The following is a 20,256-nucleotide window of genomic DNA, read 5'->3' on the forward strand; positions in this document are numbered from 1 at the left end:
GGCTCCATGCTCAGCAGGGAGTCTGCTTGTAATTCTCACTTTGTCCCTCTCTCCCTACCCCTCTACACCTGGGCCTTCTCTTTCAAAAATAAAAATAAAATCTTAAAAAAACCATAGTCCAATTATATGCTATCCCATGCCATGCAATCTCACTCAAAAATAAAAAGGAAATAAAAAAATCACATTATTATTTATCTTTAGTGTTTTTGAGTATATCCCTCTGTATAGATATTTTAGTGGTTTCTCTGGTTGTTGTATATATATAACTTATTGCAGTCTACTGCTATTGGCATTTTATCAGTTTGAGTGAAATATAGAAACCTATTTCCTTTAAAGCCCCTTAGCCTCCACAGTTTATAATTGTTATAAAATGTTTTCTCTGTATTGATAATGTACATAGACATTACACTTTTTGCTTCAACTACCAAACATAATTTGGCAACCTCGAAAAAAGCAGAAACATCTGTTGTGTTTACCCTATTTTTGCTTTTGGTTCTTCCTTCCTGAAGTTCCAAGAAGGATGTTCCAAGATTCCTTCTTTTATCCTTTCCATTTCAAGAACCTCCTTTTAGCCATTCTTCTAGGGTAAATGTGCTGATGAAAATTTCCATTAGTTTTCCTTTGTCTGAGAATGTCTTGGTTTGATAGTTTTGCTGGATGGGGAATTTGGGGTTGGTAGTTCTTTTTTTTCTTACCCAGTACTTGAAAAATGTCATGCTACTTCCTTCTGGCTGCCATGATTTCTGAGGAGAAATCTGCAGTTATTCAAATTATTATTATTTTTTTTTCCTGGTAGATACTGTGCCATTTTTCTCTGGCTGCTGTCAAGATTTTTTTCTTTGTATTTAGTTTTCTGAAATTCATTTATGGTGTTGCTTGGTACAGGTTTTTTTTTTGGGGGGGGTATCTTTTTTGTTATTTTCTCAGCTTCTTACATCTTTATGTGTGTTTATATTTTTGCCAAATTTGGGTAATTGTAGCCATTATTTTTCCTAATTCTTGTTCCACCCCACTGCCTTTGTCTTTTCCTTCTGGGACTCTATTGACAGGAATGTTAGATCTTTTTTGTTATAGTATCAAAGGTTCCTGAGATTGTTAGACATTTTTTTTCTGAGTGGTTTTTCTCTTTGTTGTTCAGATTGGGCAATTTTGGTTGTCTTCTCAAGATTCACTGACACTTTCTCCTTCATTCTGCTGTTGAGCCCATACATTAAATTTTTAAAATTTCAGTTATGGTATTTTCTTTTATAAAATTTTCATTTGATTTTATATCTTTTCTATTTCTTTGTGTAGGGTTTGTTTTTTTTTCAATTTTTAAAAAATTTGCCTGTTGAAACATTTTTATGATGGTTGCTCTTAAACCTTTATCAGATAATTTCAATATCTGTGTCATCTTGGTGTTGGCATTTACTGATTGTCTTTTCTCTTTCAAGTTGAAATTGTCCTGATTCTTAGTATAATGAGTGGTTTTCATCTAACCAGGGCATTTTCAGTATTATCTTATGAGACTCTGGGTCTGAAGTTTCTGTCTTACCTGGCCTTTTCTTTTTTAAAATATTTTATTTATTTATTTGAAGGAGAGACAGAACTGAGCATGGGGAGGGGCAAAAGAAGAGGGAGAGAGATAAGCAGACTCCCCACTGTGGGGAGCCTGATGTGGGGCTTGATTCCAAGGCCCTGAGATCATGACCTGAGATGAAATCAGATGCTTCACTGAGCCACCCAGGTACCCCTTAGCTGGTCTTTTCTGACACTGTTTTTGGATTTGGAGGGGAAGTCACCAAATCCAAAATTTGGTGGAAGGTGGCCAAATAATGTGGAAGGTGGCAGTAATAAGGTAGATTGGCACTCCACCTTATTACTGCCTTGTGAGGTAGAAGTCCATCCTCCTTGCTTGTTCCCAGTGGAAAGGGGCTCCTCATTACAGTTGTGCAGTGGTGGGAGATTGGTTCCCTATTAGGCCTCTGATGATGCCACCTGGCTGGCAGACGGGAATGTACCTGTTAGTGCTTTCCATTGTTTCAAGCACATTATCGGTAGATAATTCATTTCAGGGCACATTACTGCTGAGGGATGAAGTAAGTCCTCATTCTTCACACAGTCTTGTCTTTTCTTTCTTTTCTGTTTTAGATTTATTTATTTTAGAGAGAAAGAGAGCATGAGCAGGAGGGGCAGAGGGAGAGAGAATCTGAAGCAGACTCTGCACAGAGCCTGATGTGGGGCTCAATCTCATGAGCCCAAGATCACGACCTGAGGTGAAACCAAGAGTCAGATAATAAATCAATTGCACCACCCAGATGCCCTGCACATAGTCTTTATTGATATTACCCATGTGTGGTGTGTGTGTATGTGTGTGTGTATGTGTGCATGTGCGCACGTGTGCCCGCAGCCTTGTTACAGTCAGACAGGGGTGGAGGTCTGGACTTTGTGATTGTCTTTTGCCATTGGGATGAAGATGGGACTCTGGTTGTTTTCATGGTATTTGGTCAGAAATATAGAGGTTATTGTCTCAAAGTTTTCTTGCTTCATCCTTAGTCCTTTGGCAAGAGAGAGCAGTTTTTCCGGGGGTGTTTTTGTGCCTCTATGGTGCTTCCAGGATGCTGGCTTCTCCAGTATGCAATCCTGGAATGTATGAAGCAGAAAGAAGAGACTCTGAGAACTCACCATGTGTTGTTCTTTGACTCCACTGTCCCTTCTATCTGCTGCCTTCTCTCTACCGTTGGGTTGTCTTTGTATTTATAATATGTAAAGTCCAGGAGTTTTATTATGCTTAGTGGGAAGACTAGGAGGATCTCTGTTTTGATCTGTAGCTGGAAGCCTTGATCTTGATAAAATTCATTCATGATATTGTCATCTGAAGAGTGATCGTCTGATATTTCACTTTTATAATCTTTTATAATGTTTCACCAACACTATGGGTTTAGGGTGATCTTACCTGTCTCTCTACATTCATTTTCTGATTTAATTGTGAAATGTTTTCCTGTCAATTTCCTTTTTTTTCTTTCTTTTTTTTTTTGGCCATTGTGGTTCCAAGAAGGAAAAATCCTAAATTCTCGATTGTTTTTAGTGAAGTTTGCAAAAACAACAAAATTAGTATCTCCAGGCAATTGGACTACTTAGGTCAATTGGAGAAAAAAAAAAAGTCCCCAGTAATTGAAAACAAAGACAGCAGAGAAGGTGGAGATTTTGCAGGGTGGATGCGGGGAGTGTGAATAATATGAAAGAAAAATGGGGTGAGAGCTGTGAAGTTTTGTGGATGAAAATGAGAAGTCCAGAAAGAAACACAGAAGAATTTGAAAAGGGTTTTGCAGAAGAGTAGTAGGAGAGAAAAGTGGGGAAAAAAAGGAACAAGAAGAAGGTAGAAAGGGAAGAAAAAAAGCACAAACTAGATCTTAAAAGGAATAACCTGATCTATTGAAGGAGATACAGAAAGAGGACATGTTGATTGGTAGGGGCAGTCCATAGTGTAGGATTGGCTAATGGTCAGTATTCTGCTTTTTAAATAAAGATGATTTTTTTTTCTTTTAAAAAAATTATTTATTTACTTATTCATGGGAGAGAGAGAGGCAGAGACCTAGGCAGAGGGAGAAGCAGGCTCCTTGCAGGGAGCCTGATGCGGGACTTGATCCCAGGACCCCAGGATCACACCCTGAGCCGAAGGCAGGTGCTCTGAGCCACCCAGGTGTCCCTAATAAAGATGATTCTAATGTAGAAAGTAATGCTCTGTCTTCAGGGAGTCTTCATGGGAAAATACATATCATTATATATATATAATTTTTTTTTTTAGATTTTATTTATTTATTCATGAGAGAGAGACAGCAGAGACACAGGCAGAGGGAGAAGCAGGCTCCATGCAGGGAGTCCGGCGCGGGACTTGATCCCAGGTCTCCAGGATCATGCCCTGGGCTGAAGGCAGCAACGCTAAACCGCTGAGCCACCTGGGCTGCCCTCATTATATATTTTAGAATAAAATCTTTTTAAAAGATTTTATTTATTTGAGAGTGAGCACTTAGGAGAGAGCGGGTAGCCCGACTCAGGGTTCCATCCCAGGACCCCATCTGAGCCAAAGGCAGATGCTCAACTGACTGAGCCACCCAGGAGCCCTTAGAATACAATTTTTCTTTTGGAAACAAAGCAGCATTTTGGAACATGTCTGCCAGTTAGTTTTAGTACTTAAGAAAAAGAGTTCATGACTGATAATTTTTACTCCAAGCTCCTTATAGCTTGTTGAATTTTTAAAAATCAAGTTTAATAAAATTGTTGATATATTTTAAAAGTAAAGAATGATTATAAAAATATGGCTAAATATACTCTAGTAAGCATTATTGTAAGTTATGTAGTTTGTTATTCTTTTTTCATCTCATTTCATTATAATGATGGAATTTGGGACTTTTGGATAATTGCTGAAAAGAGATTGCCCATTTCTGAAAAGAGAAATCAAGGAAAATGACTTACAGCTATTTAGATGAAGAAAATATTTCTAGGAGTCTGTTGTAACAGGTCATTTGATTGTTTTCAGGGATTGTGCTTTATAAGGTCAGTGGATAGATTTTAACTTATTAAACCTCTACCTGGAAGTCTGTTTTGAATAACATTGTTAATGATTATATTACTTCGGGGACAACTCACAAATAACGATTGTATTCCAGACAACTTCTCAACCATAGCTTATCTGGTATTCATTCACTAGTTAGTATGTTTTATAAGCATAGCGAAAATATGTAAGGGAACAGAGGAATTTTACTCATTATTTTAATTTATTTTTTTTTATTTTTTATTTTTTCATTGTTTTAATTTAAAGTATATGATTCTCTATATCTATGAGCCCCATTTTCCCTTTTGGATATAGAAGGATTCAGGTCTTTTTCTAATCCATGCTTGTATGGTGGATCCTGAGACTACTCCAGAAACAGGGAATGATTTTGGTAATGCTACATAATTTTTTTTTTAAAGATCTTATTTATTTATTCATGAGAGAGAGAGAGAGAGAGGCAGAGGGAGAAGCAGGCTCCATGCAGGGAGCCTGATATGGGACTCGATCCCGGGACTCTAGGATCATGCCTTGGGCCGAAGGCAGGTGCTAAGCCGCTGAGCCACCCAGGGATCTCGGTAATTCTACATAATTCTTAAAAGGGCCTTGGAAATAGATGTCCACTGGATATTTTGAAATCTCTCTGTGCCCCAAGTGTAATCTTGAGGATTATGTCCTGAACATTTTAATGTCATCCTTCTGTCCCTGGTTCCCTTAACTTGGAAGCCAGAGAGAGGAGAAGCAGCTGGTAGGTAGTAGAACTATGCAAATTTACAGGCTGCTTGATTCTAGACCTACTTTGAGGACAGTATTGGTTACCTCAGTGCTGCTCAGTGAGTGACTCAGCATCACATTGGAGCTTGTTTGAATTTTCTTTTTTAAGAGGGGTGGGACAGAGGGAGATGGAGAGGGAGAGAGACAATTTTATGCGTGGAGCCTGATGCAGGGCTCTATCACACAACTGAGATCATGACCTGAGCTGAGGTCAAGAGTTGGATGCCTAACCAACTGAGCCATCCAGGTGCTCCTGTTATTTAAAATTCTTAAGCACAATTTCAGACCTACTAAATCAAAATCTCTGGAGATGGCATCCAGAATTTTGTGTTTTAACAGTCTCTTCCATGTGATTCTTACACTCAGTAAAGTTAGAGAATAAGATACTAAGTCCTGTTTGTAACTTTTAGTTATCCATTCTAATTAGGATTGTCTGTTCACATTCCGTTCAACCTATCTCATTTGGACTCCTGCTCCCCTGTCTTTTGGCTTTTCTAGACTAGTTCTTCTAAACTCTTTATGAATCCAGTTCTTTTATTTTTTAAGAGATTTTTAAGTAGGAAATTGCCCATAATTTCAGCTGGGCCTTCTTTTTAAAAAAATGGTTGTATAAGAATGATGAATATGAAGTGAAATGTTATTCAAAGGCAATGACTTCCTGAAAAATAAGGTTTGTTAAATTGTGGAATCTTTTTCTAAGAGAGCTCCTCACTCCTTTAGAAATTTTAAAATATTTATCTGTTGCATTATTTCATTAGAGTACTAAAGGACAGAGGGATGGACCAGATTATTTATATACATTCTTTCCAGGGCTAGAATTTTATTATTTAATATATTTTAAAATTAAGAAATTTAAATGTGGATTTAGTTTTTGATAATTTTTATTAAAAGCCGGTTTTTAACATTAGCTCATAGAACTCAGTAGTATCCTCCACATCTTGCTAATAAAGAGTGTACTATTATTTGAAAAATGAAGTCTTTTGTTCTGTTTTTATATATTATGTATTGGGATTAGTTTTTAGTACCTGTTTGTGTTAATTTTTCATATTGTATTGGTGTATTGTATATATTGGTCACATATTTTTAAATTGTTGACTCCAAAGAATTGTTGAGCCACCTGAAATTGCCATTTTTGTCAAAAATGATCAAATACCAGCAGTTTCATATGGTTCAGCCTAATAAGCCTTTGAGGACCTAAAGGTATGCTTTTCACTGGAAAACTGGCTTACTTGCTTTGAAGAAATTAAAATGGTTTCTTTGGAAATTTTTATATGTTTCAGAGTCTTAGGTTCACACAACATGATTTGTACTTTCATTCATTGTCTCATCTGGATATATAATTTTCTACAATTAAAAAAAGTTAAGATTTTGTCTACAATAAAAACCAACCAAACAAAATTAGGCATTTCCCATTAAGATGATAGTATCAGAATTCCCACAGTTTCTTGCCAGGCCCCCAACAGAAACTGATTGAAATGATTAAAGAAAAGCAAAAATAAGCATTGTGCTCCTAATGTTAAAAACAGGGAATTGTCAAACATGATCATTAATTTGAAGGAATTTTTCTTTGTCTGTTACGCTAAAGTTTGAATTTAACTTCTGGGATGATATATCTATCTCCACAGGGAGTAGTGTAATACTGTGAAAAATATAGGTGGATAAAATTCTGGAAGTCACTAGTTAGCCTGTGTTTGGGTAGGTGATGGAGAATGGACTGCACTCCTGGGAGGGCTGTGGGAAGATTATATGTAACTTCTTTGTGTTCATAGGAGCCAACAGCATCCTGTGGTATTCCTAGCAGGTCTAGCAGAGGACTTTTACCACACGTACTCTTTTTCTTTGACATGGCTTTCTAGCTGGAGAATGGACTTGCTCTGATTATGGAGTGAACCCTTTTCATATTGACAGGCGGAGTTAGAAACAAAAGATGGATGTGAGATAAGGGAAATGACCCATCTGGAGCCCGTTCTTAGCTGTGGGCTTTGGGCTCAGAGCAGCACTGGCATCTGGGCTGAAAGAAAATACTTAGGACTTTATCTAGCACTCCGCAGGCCCAAGGAATCTTTTCAGGAGCATGTCCAAGTCACCTGAAAGCAGGGCAGTGTTTTGGAATTAGGAGTAGGGGTATTTCTCTGCTGGTACTGGTCACTCTCCCTCCTTGGTTACGCTGGCCTCTGGGAAGGTGGTTTCAAAAAGTACCAAGAAAATGGCATGTAGGAACAGAGACTGCCCTCAGGTCCATATCCCACCTTCCCAATCAAGAGCTGCTAAAAGACCTAACCTGTGTGCCATCCAGTCCTCTAGCTTACTTTTTAAAAAAGTTTCAAATGAAGAAGTTACAAGGGTATGGTACAAAATTACTTTTCTATACATTTCTTTTCTTTTCTTTTTTTTTTTTTTTTTAAGATTTATTCATGAGAGACAGAGAGAGGTAGAGACACAGGAAGAGGGAGAAGCAGGCTCCCTGCAGGGAGCCCAGTGTGGGACTTGATTCCAGGAACCTGGATCACTCCCTGAGCCAAAGGCAGATGCTCAACCACTGAGCCACCCAGATGTCCCAGACTTTTCAATACATTTCACCTATCGTGAATATTTTGCCTTTATCATCTTTCTATTTGTAGATAATTTTTCTTTTTAGAACTATTTGGGTGTAAATTACAGAAATCCTGCCTTTTTACCCCTAATTTAATGTTTATTTCCTAGGAACAAGGAATTCTACTAAAGTATTCATTATGAGTATCAAACTTAGGAAATTTAACATGAGCACAAATATATAATCTATAGTCTATATTCTATTACTTTTTTCCAATAATGTTCTTTGTAGAATTTAGTTTTGCTGATCCAAGATTTAGCCCAGGACTGTGCTTTTCCATTGAGTTGTCATGTCTCCTTTAGCCTCTTTAAAGATCTGCTGCACTTCCTAACAAGCCTTTGTCTTTGATGACCTTGACATTTTTTATAGTATAAGCCTTTTGTTTTGTATCTTGTCTGATGTTTCCTTGAGATTAGATTCAGATTATGCCTTTTAGGCAGAAATGCCACATAAATGAGGTGTATCCTCTGTGCATTACATTGGGAGGCATGTCATATCTGTTTTCTAGTTGCTGATGTGAACTTTGGTCCCTAGTTTTATCCATGGTAAAATTAGCATATTTTCCCTTTGTTAATTACCAAGTACTTTGTAGGGAGATATGTACATATCCTGTTCTTCAGCACACTTCCACCTGCTAGTTTTAGCATCTGTTTTTTATTCTTGCCTGAATCCGTTATTGCTTTGATAGTTGCAAAATGGTGATTTTTTCAACATTCATCATTCTTTCTACACTTATTAGTTGGCATTCTGCTATAAGAAACACATCTTCCTCATCTGTTACTATCAGTTTTTGTTTTGTACTTTACATTGTCCCTTATTTGGTCAGGAGCCCTTCAAGTACCTTGCTGAGCCCTTTTGACAAGTCCTGTCTTTTTTTTTTTTTTTTTTTAAATAATGTTTTCTTACTTTACACCAGATTGTTTCAGGTTCATCTTCAACTTATTTCTCCAGAGAGTTCTGATTCTCTTTTGGGTGGTTGATGTCAAGAAACTAACTGCATGAGTGCTAGAGAATTTTAACTTGCTCACATAAAGAGGGAGGAACCAAGAGGACCATTCATTCACACTAATTTTGAACACAGCCTGCTTGATGTAATCGGCCCTTGTTCATACTGTCTGGACCTGGCAATCCATACTGTTTTAATTTCGATAGCCTTCTTCTTTTTTTTTTTTTTTCCGATAGCCTTCTAATGTGTTCTGATCTCAGAGCAAGTTTCCCCTTTATTATTTATCGATTTTTTTCTCTTTAAAAACATTCTCTCTTCTAGATGAATTTTAGAATCACATGTAAAAATTCATTCCAAAAAAGTTTCATTATTTTTTTGAAAGGTATTGAATTAAATTTATTCTTTAACTTATGGTAGACTTTCTTTCTTTCTTTCTTTCTTTCTTTCTTTCTTTCTTTCTTTCTTTCTTTCTTTCTTACAAGATTGAGTCTTCTCACTTAGGATTATGACACGACTTCATTTATTCTTCTATTATAAGGTATCGGTAAGGGGTCTGTAGTTTTCATCACATGAATCTTGGGTATCTCTTGTTATATTTGTTACAGTCTTTGTGAGAGTATAATTGTTTATAGTTTTGTGTTTGGGAATAGTATCTTTTTGACATTTAACAAGTTTGTGCATATGGACAAGTGTCTAAATTGTGAATGTATAATAATGAATTTTATTGGACCACTACCCAGGTCAGTCATGAGAATCTTGCTGGCACCTCAAAGTTCCATATAGGCCCTTCCTAATCACAGCCTGCTCCTCTTTACCTTCTAAAGCCAGCAAGTTAAGGGGAATACAGCTGCTTACATGGCTGTCCTTGTTTACTATAGGGAAGAATGACAGTTGAGCAGGACAGACTTTTTTTTATCCCTGCCACAAAATTCTGAAGAGATGTTTACTGTGTGGGCTTTTGTGTAAGGGACAAGGAACAACATAATTGCCTTTTTTAAGACTAGCTTTATGAAACATGCAGATTTATTTTTTGTAAGTCTGTTTCTTAAATTGAGTCTATCCTTGAATAAAGCAGAGATAATATTAAGTAAAAAAATAGTCTTTCTAAAGTGTGTTTTGTTTAGATGTCAAAATAGTAGCTTTGGATTATCTAGCTTGATACAGAAGTTGAAAACCATTGTTCAGGTTTCTCTTAATTTAATGAGGTTGTGGAAATTACTCCTGCTCCATAACCTCAGCTATCTTTCAGCATTGTTGACGGAGATTAATGAATGCTGTCTCTTCCACCGTGTCTTAGATTTTGATGTCAAGTTCTGTCCTTAGGCTTCTTCTCACTGTGTACTTTGTCTCTCTGAGCTGTCTCATACTGTTGTTTCAGTGTCTACATTTATCCTCATAAAATCCACTTTTATTTCCCAGACCAGGTTTTCCTGACCTGTGATTCTCTCAAATTAAAATGGATGACTTTTAACTGGGGTCATCCCAGTTTATTTTACATCTGCCTGTTAGAGTTTTTAGGAATCAGAAATTTGGCCAAAGTCTGGCCTAGGGAAATCTTTGCCTGAATAGGAAGTACAGAGGAAACAGCCTATGGAAATAAATGATTATGCTATATATAAAAGAGGTAATATTCATTTTATTATTAGATATATTATCATCAGTTTCAATACCTCATCTCTGTCTTCTTAATACAAATAAGGTCTTTATAGTTCTTTAAATTTTTTGAGAAATGATGTTAGTATTATGCTTGAAGTGTTAATTCTAAAATCTTTTGTTCTTTCTCTGTCTTTACATTCTGAAGTGCTAAGTAGAAAGTGCTTGCATTTGTACAGATATTAAGAGCAACAGATGAACATAGGGGAAGGGAAGGAAAAATAAGAAAAACACAGACAAACTGTAAAATTCTTAACTATAGGGAACAAATTAAGGGTTGCTGGAGGGGAGGTGGTGGGAGGATGGGGAATTAGGTGATGGGCATTAAGGGCACTTGATGGAATGAGCACTAGATGTTATATGCAACTGATTAATCACTAGATTCTACCCCTAAAACTAGTAATATGCTATATGTTTAATAAATTGAGTTAAAATCAAATTTAATGTATACAATGGAATATTACTCAGCCATTAGAAATGACAAATACACACCATTTGCTTCTATGTGGATGGACCTGGAAGGTATTATGCTGAGTGAAATAAGTCAATCGGAGAAGGACAAACAACATTATATGGTCTCATTCATTTGGGGAATATAAAAATTAGTGAAAAGGAATAAAGGGAAAGGCATGAAAATATCAGTGAGGGTGACAAAACATGAGACACCTAACTCTGGGAAATGAACAAGGGGTAGTGGAAGGGGAGGTGGGCCGGGGGTGGGGGTAACTGGGTGATGGGCACTGAGGGGGGCACTCGGCTAGATCAGCACTGGGTGTTATGCTATATGTTGGCAATAATTGAACACCAGTAAAAAAAAGAAGAAAAATAAAACTCACGAAAACTCTAAAAAAATAAAATAATATTTAAAGAAAATCTCAGGAAAAAATAAATTGCTTTCTAACATTAAAAAAAGAGCATTATGTTAGTGGAGGCTTTGTTATATCTAACTGGTTGGGACTTTTTTTTTTTTTAAGATTTTATTTATTTATTTGACAGAGAAAGAGAACGCACAAGTAAGCAGAGTGGCAGGGAGAGGGAGAAGCAGAAGCAGGCACTGAGCAGAAAGCTTGATGAGGGGCTTGATCCCAGGACCCTGGCATCATGACTTGAGCCAAAGGCAGATGCTTAACTGACTGAGCCACCCAGGCGCCCCAATTTTTAGTCCTTTATCAATACATGAGTATCTTTTTCTGGAAAATGTGACTTTTAAATTTCTGATCTTACAGTTATATTTTATGTTTTTTCTTAAAAGAGATATATTAAAAACTTTTGGTTTTGCTTCTAGAAAAATTGATTGCTTATCAACGAGAGTTTCTTGCCTTGAAAGAACGTCTTCGAATAGCTGAACATAGAATCTCGCAGCGCTCTTCTGAATTAAATGCCATTGTACAGCAGTTCAAGCGTGTAGGAGCAGAAACAAATGGAAGTAAGGATTCATTAAATAAATTTTCAGGTACAAATGATACTTTAGTTTTATTTCACATAACCCTTTGAAAATAGAATTTTTATAATTTATTTGGAAGTTGTGTAGCTTTTCAGCCAACATTTATTAACTGTTTTCAGAGAGAAACATCACACAAAACTTCCCTATAATGGTAAATGATAAAACAATTTTTATTAATTGCTAAATGTGGTTGTAAGAAAGTAATGTTGATTTAGATTTCAGTTGTACGAATTTCCCTAATAGCAAAAAAAAAAAACCCAGATCTTTTAAAAAACGTATTCCAAATGAGATTAAAATTTAATTTTGTATTTTTACATGTTTTATGTTGTGACCTGTGTGGACCGTAGATAGACTCTGGATAACCTTTGAGCTATTTGAGGCAATTCATATTCTTATCTGTGACTTATAAGAAAAAAATATGGCTTTATTATAGTGGGTACTTTTGGAGGGTGTCTGATCTATTCCCTCTCTAAGAACTTCTGGTTAGAGTAAGATGAATGCCAATGATCCTTTCTCCGTTTCTGTGCTTTTCTTAGTCTGATGATTAAATTGACATATGTATGTAATCAGTTGCCTCGAAATTTATGCCATCTTTCAAGAGTAGAACACTTTTTCAATTATCATCATCTTTTCCCATCTTTTATCATTCATTCCTCTTGTCTTTAGATTGATTGATCAAGCAGGCCACTGCCTGGACCTGATTTTTAAATTTTCATGCTCTATGCTTCCTCTCCTGTTATGGCACAGTAACATTTAAAATTATGGAATGGTAGAGAGAATAAAATATAAACCAGCTATAAGTCTGCTGCTAAGTGATTTCTGTTAACATTTTTTGTTTCCTTCTAGTCTTTTTTCCATGTATGTTTTTTCTTTGGAATTGGGATTGTATATCAGAACCTCAGTTTTACTTTTGAAATAGGCTATTGACATATTACTGTGTCAATGGATGTTTCTCAGAAACACCATTTTCAATGGACATATGTCTGTTAATCATATACCATAATGTATTAAATATTTTTCTACTATTAGGCAAATAGGATTTTTCTGTGTGGTTTTTTTTCTCTCTAACTTGTAACTCTGTGATGAACATCTTTGTGTATAAATTGGTCACATTTCTGGCAGCCCTTAAGTTATTTTATTACTTCCTTAAAAGCAAGGATCACCTTTTTAAAAAAACAACAACAACAAAAAAAAAACAAAAAAAAAAAACAAAAACAAACAAGGATCTATGTTTTGATGATTCTTGATTTCTAAACACATGACACAGTGGCTGAGATAAAATAGATAATCACTAAGTATTTATTGAGTGCATAAAAGTGAAATTCCTAGGAGGGAAATTATTAATAAGACAAATGTTTTAGGGTTTTCAGTGCTCTTCTGAGTAGCTGAAACATAGGTCACATTGCTAAGTTAATAGGTTGAAATTTCTGTATTGGAATTCGTAATCGTTTCTTTACTTATGAGATTAAACATTAATTTCATTAAACATTAATATAAGTCCTGTGCATTTCTTTTGTGAATTTTGGGTTCTTGTTATATTTTTAATGGAATTTTCATATAGTTTTGCACAGAAATCTTCTGTGAGGCTTTAAGTCCTTACTGTTAACCTTCTGTATTTAAAAGGTCAAATTATATTATAATTGGAACTTTGGAAACAGTATTGTCTACCAGATTGAGTTTTTATTTCATATTATATTAAAGGATTCATTAACTCCTCCAAGAAAAACTATTGGAAAGTTAGGGTCTGTACTGGACATTCTCAAATTGTACTGTTTAAATTATTATACTTGAATTTTTTCGGGGCCGGGGGCAACTTCCATGTGAAAATTCAGTAAAATAGAACAGCATAGGAAAGTATGGTAGGTAAATAACTTTTACCACCAACACATTTACATAATTGGGTATTACATTTTCATAATTGGGTAGCTTGTTTAGAATGTGTTCTGCAGGGCCTGTGTTTTGAACTGTCATAACAACAAATGATGAAAGCATCCACCTTCTCACGGTTCTTTGGCTTCATTCAGTGCTACCAACATCACGACTGTGAGACTCTGGTTGCAGAAGTGTCTTTTTCATTTTAAATGGAGATCTTAAAAAAAATAAATAAATAAATAAATAAATGGAGATCTTATTCACCAAAGTATGAAGTCAGGAAAGAAAATTCTTGAGTTCTAGTTCTCATAAATTTTAGCTGCTGTATTTGTAAAATCAGCAACTTCTGTAAGGAAGGTGATCCTGTACATTAATTATGCTTTTTTGTTTTAGATAATACCCTAAAGCTATTAAAGGAGTTAACAAGCAAAAAATCTCTTCAAGTGCCAAGTATTTATTATCATTTGCCTCATTTATTGCAAAACGAAAGAAGCCTTCAGCCTGCTCTCCAGATTGGTAATGGAAGAACGGGAGGTATGTTTGTTTTGTTTCTTACTGTGGTTGTGCTGCTGGCCTTAATTGGATCTTGGAGTACAACATTGACCATTAAAACCTGGCAGGTCAAAGAAGAAAAATTCCTTCTCTCTGCATAGTAACTTAGGACTCATTTACATTGAAAGGAGTTGGGTATTTTTCTGCATAGATCAGAGTATAGAACCGAAAAGGGTCATGAGAAATCTGCCCCATCTCCAGGCAGAAAAATGCTTAAACCTTTTTTACTTGTTCTGTTTTCAAAATTTAAGATGTAGAGAGATTACTTTTTTTTCTTGTGTCTTCTTTCAACATTAATAGCTCTCTGTCTTGTCAAGAGAGGTTTTCTTATGTTTGCCCCTGCTTTTTTCTCAGACAGCTGGAAGGCATATAATCACTTTTGTTTAACCTTTCATGAAATAATAGAAATACTTTGGTTTGCTTTTTTTCTAATACAGTGAAAAGATAGTTCATTGCATATTTTTTTCCTCTTGTTTGAATTTTCCTTGTGGGCCCTATTTACTGTTCTTTCATGATTTTCATTCCTCTACTTTGACTTTGTTAATCTTTCGGAGATTTTAAAATGTAGAGAGCAAAATATCATTTTGTTCCCCTAGTAACTCTTTAACAAATGACAAAACCATCACTTAACAGATACTGAAATTCATCTTTGTGATAATGTTTTTAAGAAGCTGATTGAATCTGCTTATGATTCAGTAGGATTCTTAAGTATTTTACCTTTTTGTGTGTGTTGCATTTTCTCCTATTATTTGATCTATTAGCATAAGCTTTTATATTTCTTTTTTTAGTTCTGCCATCTTTCTACTTTATGAATCATTTAAAATTGCACACTGTCTTCCTAAGGAAGTGACAATTCTTAAAATATTATATTCAGAATAACTCATTTTTCCAATTTCCTTATTGATTCAATAAATATCCAGCAGGTGCTGGATGTACAAAAGACTAACAAGAAGTGTTGTGTACTTAAAAAAAAAAAAAATTGTGTACTCTAAGTTATTTTTTCTAGATTGATCATTAATTATTTCCAAAGTTGATAATGTATCTCTCCCTTTAATCACTATTTGGATCAGATGTCTCAGTCATTTAGTACATTTATTAGTTTAAACGATGTCTCACTAATAAGAATATCAAATGAAAAGAGAAGTATTTTTATTTTTATTTTTTTAAATAAATTTATTTTTTATTGGTGTTCAATTTACCAACATACAGAATAACACCCAAGGCTAAAAGAAAAAAAAAAAACAAAAAAACTAAAACAAAACAAAACAAAACAAAAAAAACACCCAGTGCTCATCCCATCAAGTGCCCCCCTCAGTGCCCGTCACCCATTCACCCCCACCTCCCGCCCTCCTCCCCTTCCACCACCCCTAGTTCATTTCCCAGAGTTAAGAGTCTTTATGTTCTGTCTCCCTTTCTGATATTTCCCACACATTTCTTCTCCCTTCCCTTATATTCCCTTTCACTATTATCTATATTCCCCAAATGAATGAGAACATATAATGTTTGTCCTTCTCCGATTGACTTACTTCACTCAGCATAATTCCCTCCAGTTCCATCTACGTTGAAGCAAATCGTGGGTATTTGTCGTTTCTAATGGCTGAGTAGTATTCCATTGTATACATAAACCACATCATCTTTATCCATTCATCTTTCGATGGACACCGAGGCTCCTTCCACAGTTTGGCCATTGTGGACATTGCTGTTATAAACATTGGGATGCAGGTGTCCCGGCGTTTCTTTTATTTTTTTTTTTCCCTGGCGATTCATTGCATCTGTATCTTTGGGGTAAATCCCCAACAGTGCAATAGCTGGGTTGTAGGGCAGGTCTATTTTTAACTCTTTCAGGAACCTCCACACAGTTTTCCAGAGTGGCTGCACCAGTTCACATTCCCACCAACAGTGTAAGAGGGTTCCCTTTTCTCCACATCCTCTCCAACATTTGTGGTTTCCTGCCTTGTTAATTTTCCCCATTCTCACTGGTGTGAGGTGGTATCTCATTGTGGTTTTGATTTGTATTTCCCTGATGGCAAGTGATGCGGAGCATTTTCTCATGTGCATGTTGGCCATGCCTTTGTCTTCCTCTGTGAGATTTCTGTTCATGTCTTTTGCCCGTTTCATGATTGGATTGTTTGTTTCTTTGGTGTTGAGTTTAGTAAGTTCTTTATAGATCTTGGAAACTACCCCTTAATCTAATAGGTCATTTGCAAATATCTTCTCTAGTCTTTCCTCCTTTATTGAATATTAGTTGACCATAAAGTTCAGGGTCCACTTCTGGATTCTCTATTCTGTTCCATTGATCTGTGTGTCTGTTTTTGTGCCAGTACCACACTGTCTTGATGACCACAGCTTTGTAGTACAACCTGAAATCTGGCATTATGATGCCCCCAGATATGGTTTTCTTTTTTAAAATTCCCCTGGCTATTCGGGGTCTTTTCTAATTCCACACAAATCTTAAAATAATTTGTTCTAACTCTCTGAAGAAAGTCCATGGTATTTTGATAGGGATTGCATTAAACGTGTAAATTGCCCTGGGTAACATTGTCATTTTCACAATATTAATTCTGCCAATCCATGAGCATGGAATAATTTTCCATCTCTTTGTGTCTTCCTCAATTTCTTTCAGAAGTGTTCTATAGTTTTTAGGGTATAGATCCTTTACCTCTTTGGTTAGGTTTATTCCTAGGTATCTTATGCTTTTGGGTGCAATTGTAAATGGGATTGACTCCTTAATTTCTCTTTCTTCAGTCTCATTGTTAGTGTATAGAAATGCCATTGATTTCTGGGCATTGATTTTGTATCCTGCCACGCTACCAAATTGCTGTATGAGTTCTAGCAATCTTGGGGTGGAGGCTTTTGGGCTTTCTATGTAGAGTATCATGTCATCGGCGAAGAGGGAGAGTTTGACTTCTTCTTTGCCAATTTGAATGCCTTTAATGTCTTTTTGTTGTCTGATTGCTGAGGCGAGGACTTCCAGTACTATGTTGAATAGCAGTGGTGAGAGTGGACATCCCTGTCTTGTTCCTGATCTTAGGGGAAAGGCTCCCAGTGCTTCCCCATTGAGAGTGATACTTGCTGTGGGCTTTTCGTAGATGGCTTTTAAGATGTTGAGGAAAGTTCCCTCTATCCCAACACTCTGAAGAGTTTTGATCAGGAATGGATGCTGTATTTTGTCAAATGCTTTCTCTGCATCTAATGAGAGGATCATATGGTTCTTGGTTTTTCTCTTGCTGATATGATGAATCACATTGTTGGTTTTACGAGTGTTGAACCAGCCTTGTGTCCCGGGGATAAATCCTACTTGGTCATGGTGAATAATTTTCTTAATGTACTGTTGGATCCTATTGGCTAGTATCTTGTTGAGAATTTTTGCATCCATGTTCATCAGGGATATTGGTCTGTAATTCTCCTTTTTGGTGGGGTCTTTGTCTGGTTTTGGAATTAAAGTGATGCTGGCCTCATAGAACGAATTTGGAAGTACTCCATCTCTTTCTATCTTTCCAAACAGCTTTAGTAGAATAGGTATGGTTTTTTCTTTAAATGTTTGATAGAATTCCCCTGGGAAGCCATCTGGCCCTGGACTCTTGTGTCTTGGGAGGTTTTTGATGACTGCTTCAATTTCCTCCCTGGTTATTGGCCTGTTCAGGTTTTCTATTTCTTCCTGTTCCAGTTTTGGTAGTTTGTGGCTTTCCAGGAATGTGTCCATTTCTTCTAGATTGCCTAATTTATTGGCATATAGCTGTTCATAATATGTTTTTAAAATCTTTGTATTTCCTTGGTGTTGGTAGTGATCTCTCCTTTCTCATTCATGATTTTTATTAATTTGAGTCTTCTCTCTCTTCTTTTTAATAAGGTTGGCTAATGGTTTATCTAATTAATTCTTTCAAAGAACCAACTCCTGGTTCTGTTGATCTGTTCCACAGTTCTTCTGGTCTCGATTTTGTTGAGTTCTGCTCGAATCTTTATTAACTCTCTTCTTCTGCAGGGTGTAGGATCTATTTGCTGTTTTTTCTCTAGCTCCTTTATGTGTAAGGTTAGCTTTTGTATTTGAGTTCTTTCCAGTTTTTGGATGGATGCTTGTATTGCGATGTATTTCCCCCTTTGGACTGCTTTTGCTGCATCCCAAAGATTTTGAACGGTTGTATCTTCATTCTCATTAGTTTCCACGAATCTTTTTAATTCTTCCTTAATTTCCTGGTTGACCCTTTCATCTTTTAGCAGGATGGTCCTTAACCTCCACATGTTTGAGGTCCTTCCAAACTTCTTGTTGTGATTTAGTTCTAATTTCAAGGTATTATGGTCTGAGAATATGCAGGGGACGATCCCAATCTTTTGGTATCAGTTCAGACCCGATTTGTGACCCAGTATGTGGTCTATTCTGGAGAAAGTTCCATGTGCACTTGAGAAGAATGTGTATTCAGTTGAGTTTGGATGTAAAGTTCTGATCTGTGAAATCCATCTGGTCCAGTGTATCATTTAAAGCTCTCGTTTCTTTGGAGATGTTGTGCTTAAAAGACCTGTCGAGTATAGAAAGAGCTAGATTGAAGTCACCAAGTATAAGTGTATTATTCTCTAAGTATTTCTTCACTTTGGTTATTAATTGATATATTTGGCAGCTCCCACATTCGGGGTATATATATTGAGGATTGTTAAGTCTTCTTGTTGGATAGATCCTTTAAGTATGATATAGTGTACCTCTTCATCTCTCACTACAGTGTTTGTGGTAAACTTTAGTTTATCTGATATAAGAATGGCTACCCCTGCTTTCTTTTGACGACCATTTGAATGGTAAATGGTTCTCCAACCTTTTATTTTCAGGCTGTAGGTGTCCTTCTGTCTAAAATGAGTCTCTTGTAGACAGCAAATAGATGGGTCCTGCTTTTTTATCCAGTGTGAAACCCTGCGCCTTTTGATGGGGTCATTAAGCCCGTTCATGTTCAGAGTTACTATTGAAAGGTATGAGTTTAGTGTCATCATGATATGTATTCAGTCCTTGTTTTTGTGGATTGTTCCAGTGAACTTCTTCTTAAAGGGGAATTTTAAGAGTCCCCCTTAAAATTTCTTGCAGAGCTCGTTTGGAGGTCACATATTCTTTCAGTTCCTGCCTGTCTTGGAAGCTCTTTATCTCTCCTTCCATTTTGAATGAGAGCCTTGCTGGATAAAGTATTCTTGGTTGCATGTTCTTCTCATTTAGGACCCTGAATATATCCTGCCAGCCCTTTCTGGCCTGCCAGGTCTCTGTGGAGAGGTCTGCTGTTACCCTAATATTCCTCCCCATAAAAGTCAGGGACTTTTTTTCTCTTGCTGCTTTAAGGATCTTCTCTTTATCTTTGGAATTTGCAAGCTTCACTATTAAATGTAGAGGTGTTGAACGGTTTTTATTGATTTTAGGGGGGGGGATCTCTCTATTTCCTGGATCTGAATGCCTGTTTCCCTTCCCAGATTAGGAAAGTTTTCAGCTATGATTTGTTAAAATACATATTCTGGCCCTCTGGCCCTTTCGGCACCCTCGGGAACCCCAATTATACATAGGTTTTTCTTCATCAGGCTGTCGTTTATTTCCCTTAATCTATCTTCATGGTCTCTTAATTGTCTGTCTCTTTTTTCCTCAGTTTCCCTCTTTGCCATCAACTTGTCTTCTATGTCACTCACACATTCTTCCACCTTAACCCTCGTCGTTAGGACTTGTTTGGATTGCATCTCATTCAATTGATTTTTAATTTTTGCCTGATTGGATCTAAATTCTGCAGTCATGAAGTCTCTCCAGTCCTTTATGCTTTTTTCTAGAGCCAGCAGTAGCTGTATAATAGTGCCTCTGAAAAAAAAAAAAAAAAAAAAAAAAAAAAAAAATAGTGCCTCTGAATTGGCTTTCTGACATTGAATTGTAATCCAGA

The 20,256-nt window shown here is 36.3% G+C and overlaps 1 protein-coding gene across 1 annotated transcript in view; it reads left to right on the plus strand.

Moving 5' to 3' along the window:
• MGAT4A (alpha-1,3-mannosyl-glycoprotein 4-beta-N-acetylglucosaminyltransferase A) overlaps positions 1–20,256 on the plus strand; it is a 124,228-nt gene that overhangs the window by 32,459 nt on the left and 71,513 nt on the right. The window contains exons 3-4 of the mRNA XM_041756938.1: positions 11,783–11,950; positions 14,207–14,347. Of these exons, the coding sequence (XP_041612872.1) occupies positions 11,783–11,950; positions 14,207–14,347 (309 nt within the window). The remainder of the gene's footprint in view (positions 1–11,782; positions 11,951–14,206; positions 14,348–20,256) is intronic.

Source organism: Vulpes lagopus, chromosome 5, assembly GCF_018345385.1.
Source record: "Vulpes lagopus strain Blue_001 chromosome 5, ASM1834538v1, whole genome shotgun sequence".
Taxonomy (NCBI): Eukaryota; Metazoa; Chordata; class Mammalia; order Carnivora; family Canidae; genus Vulpes; species Vulpes lagopus.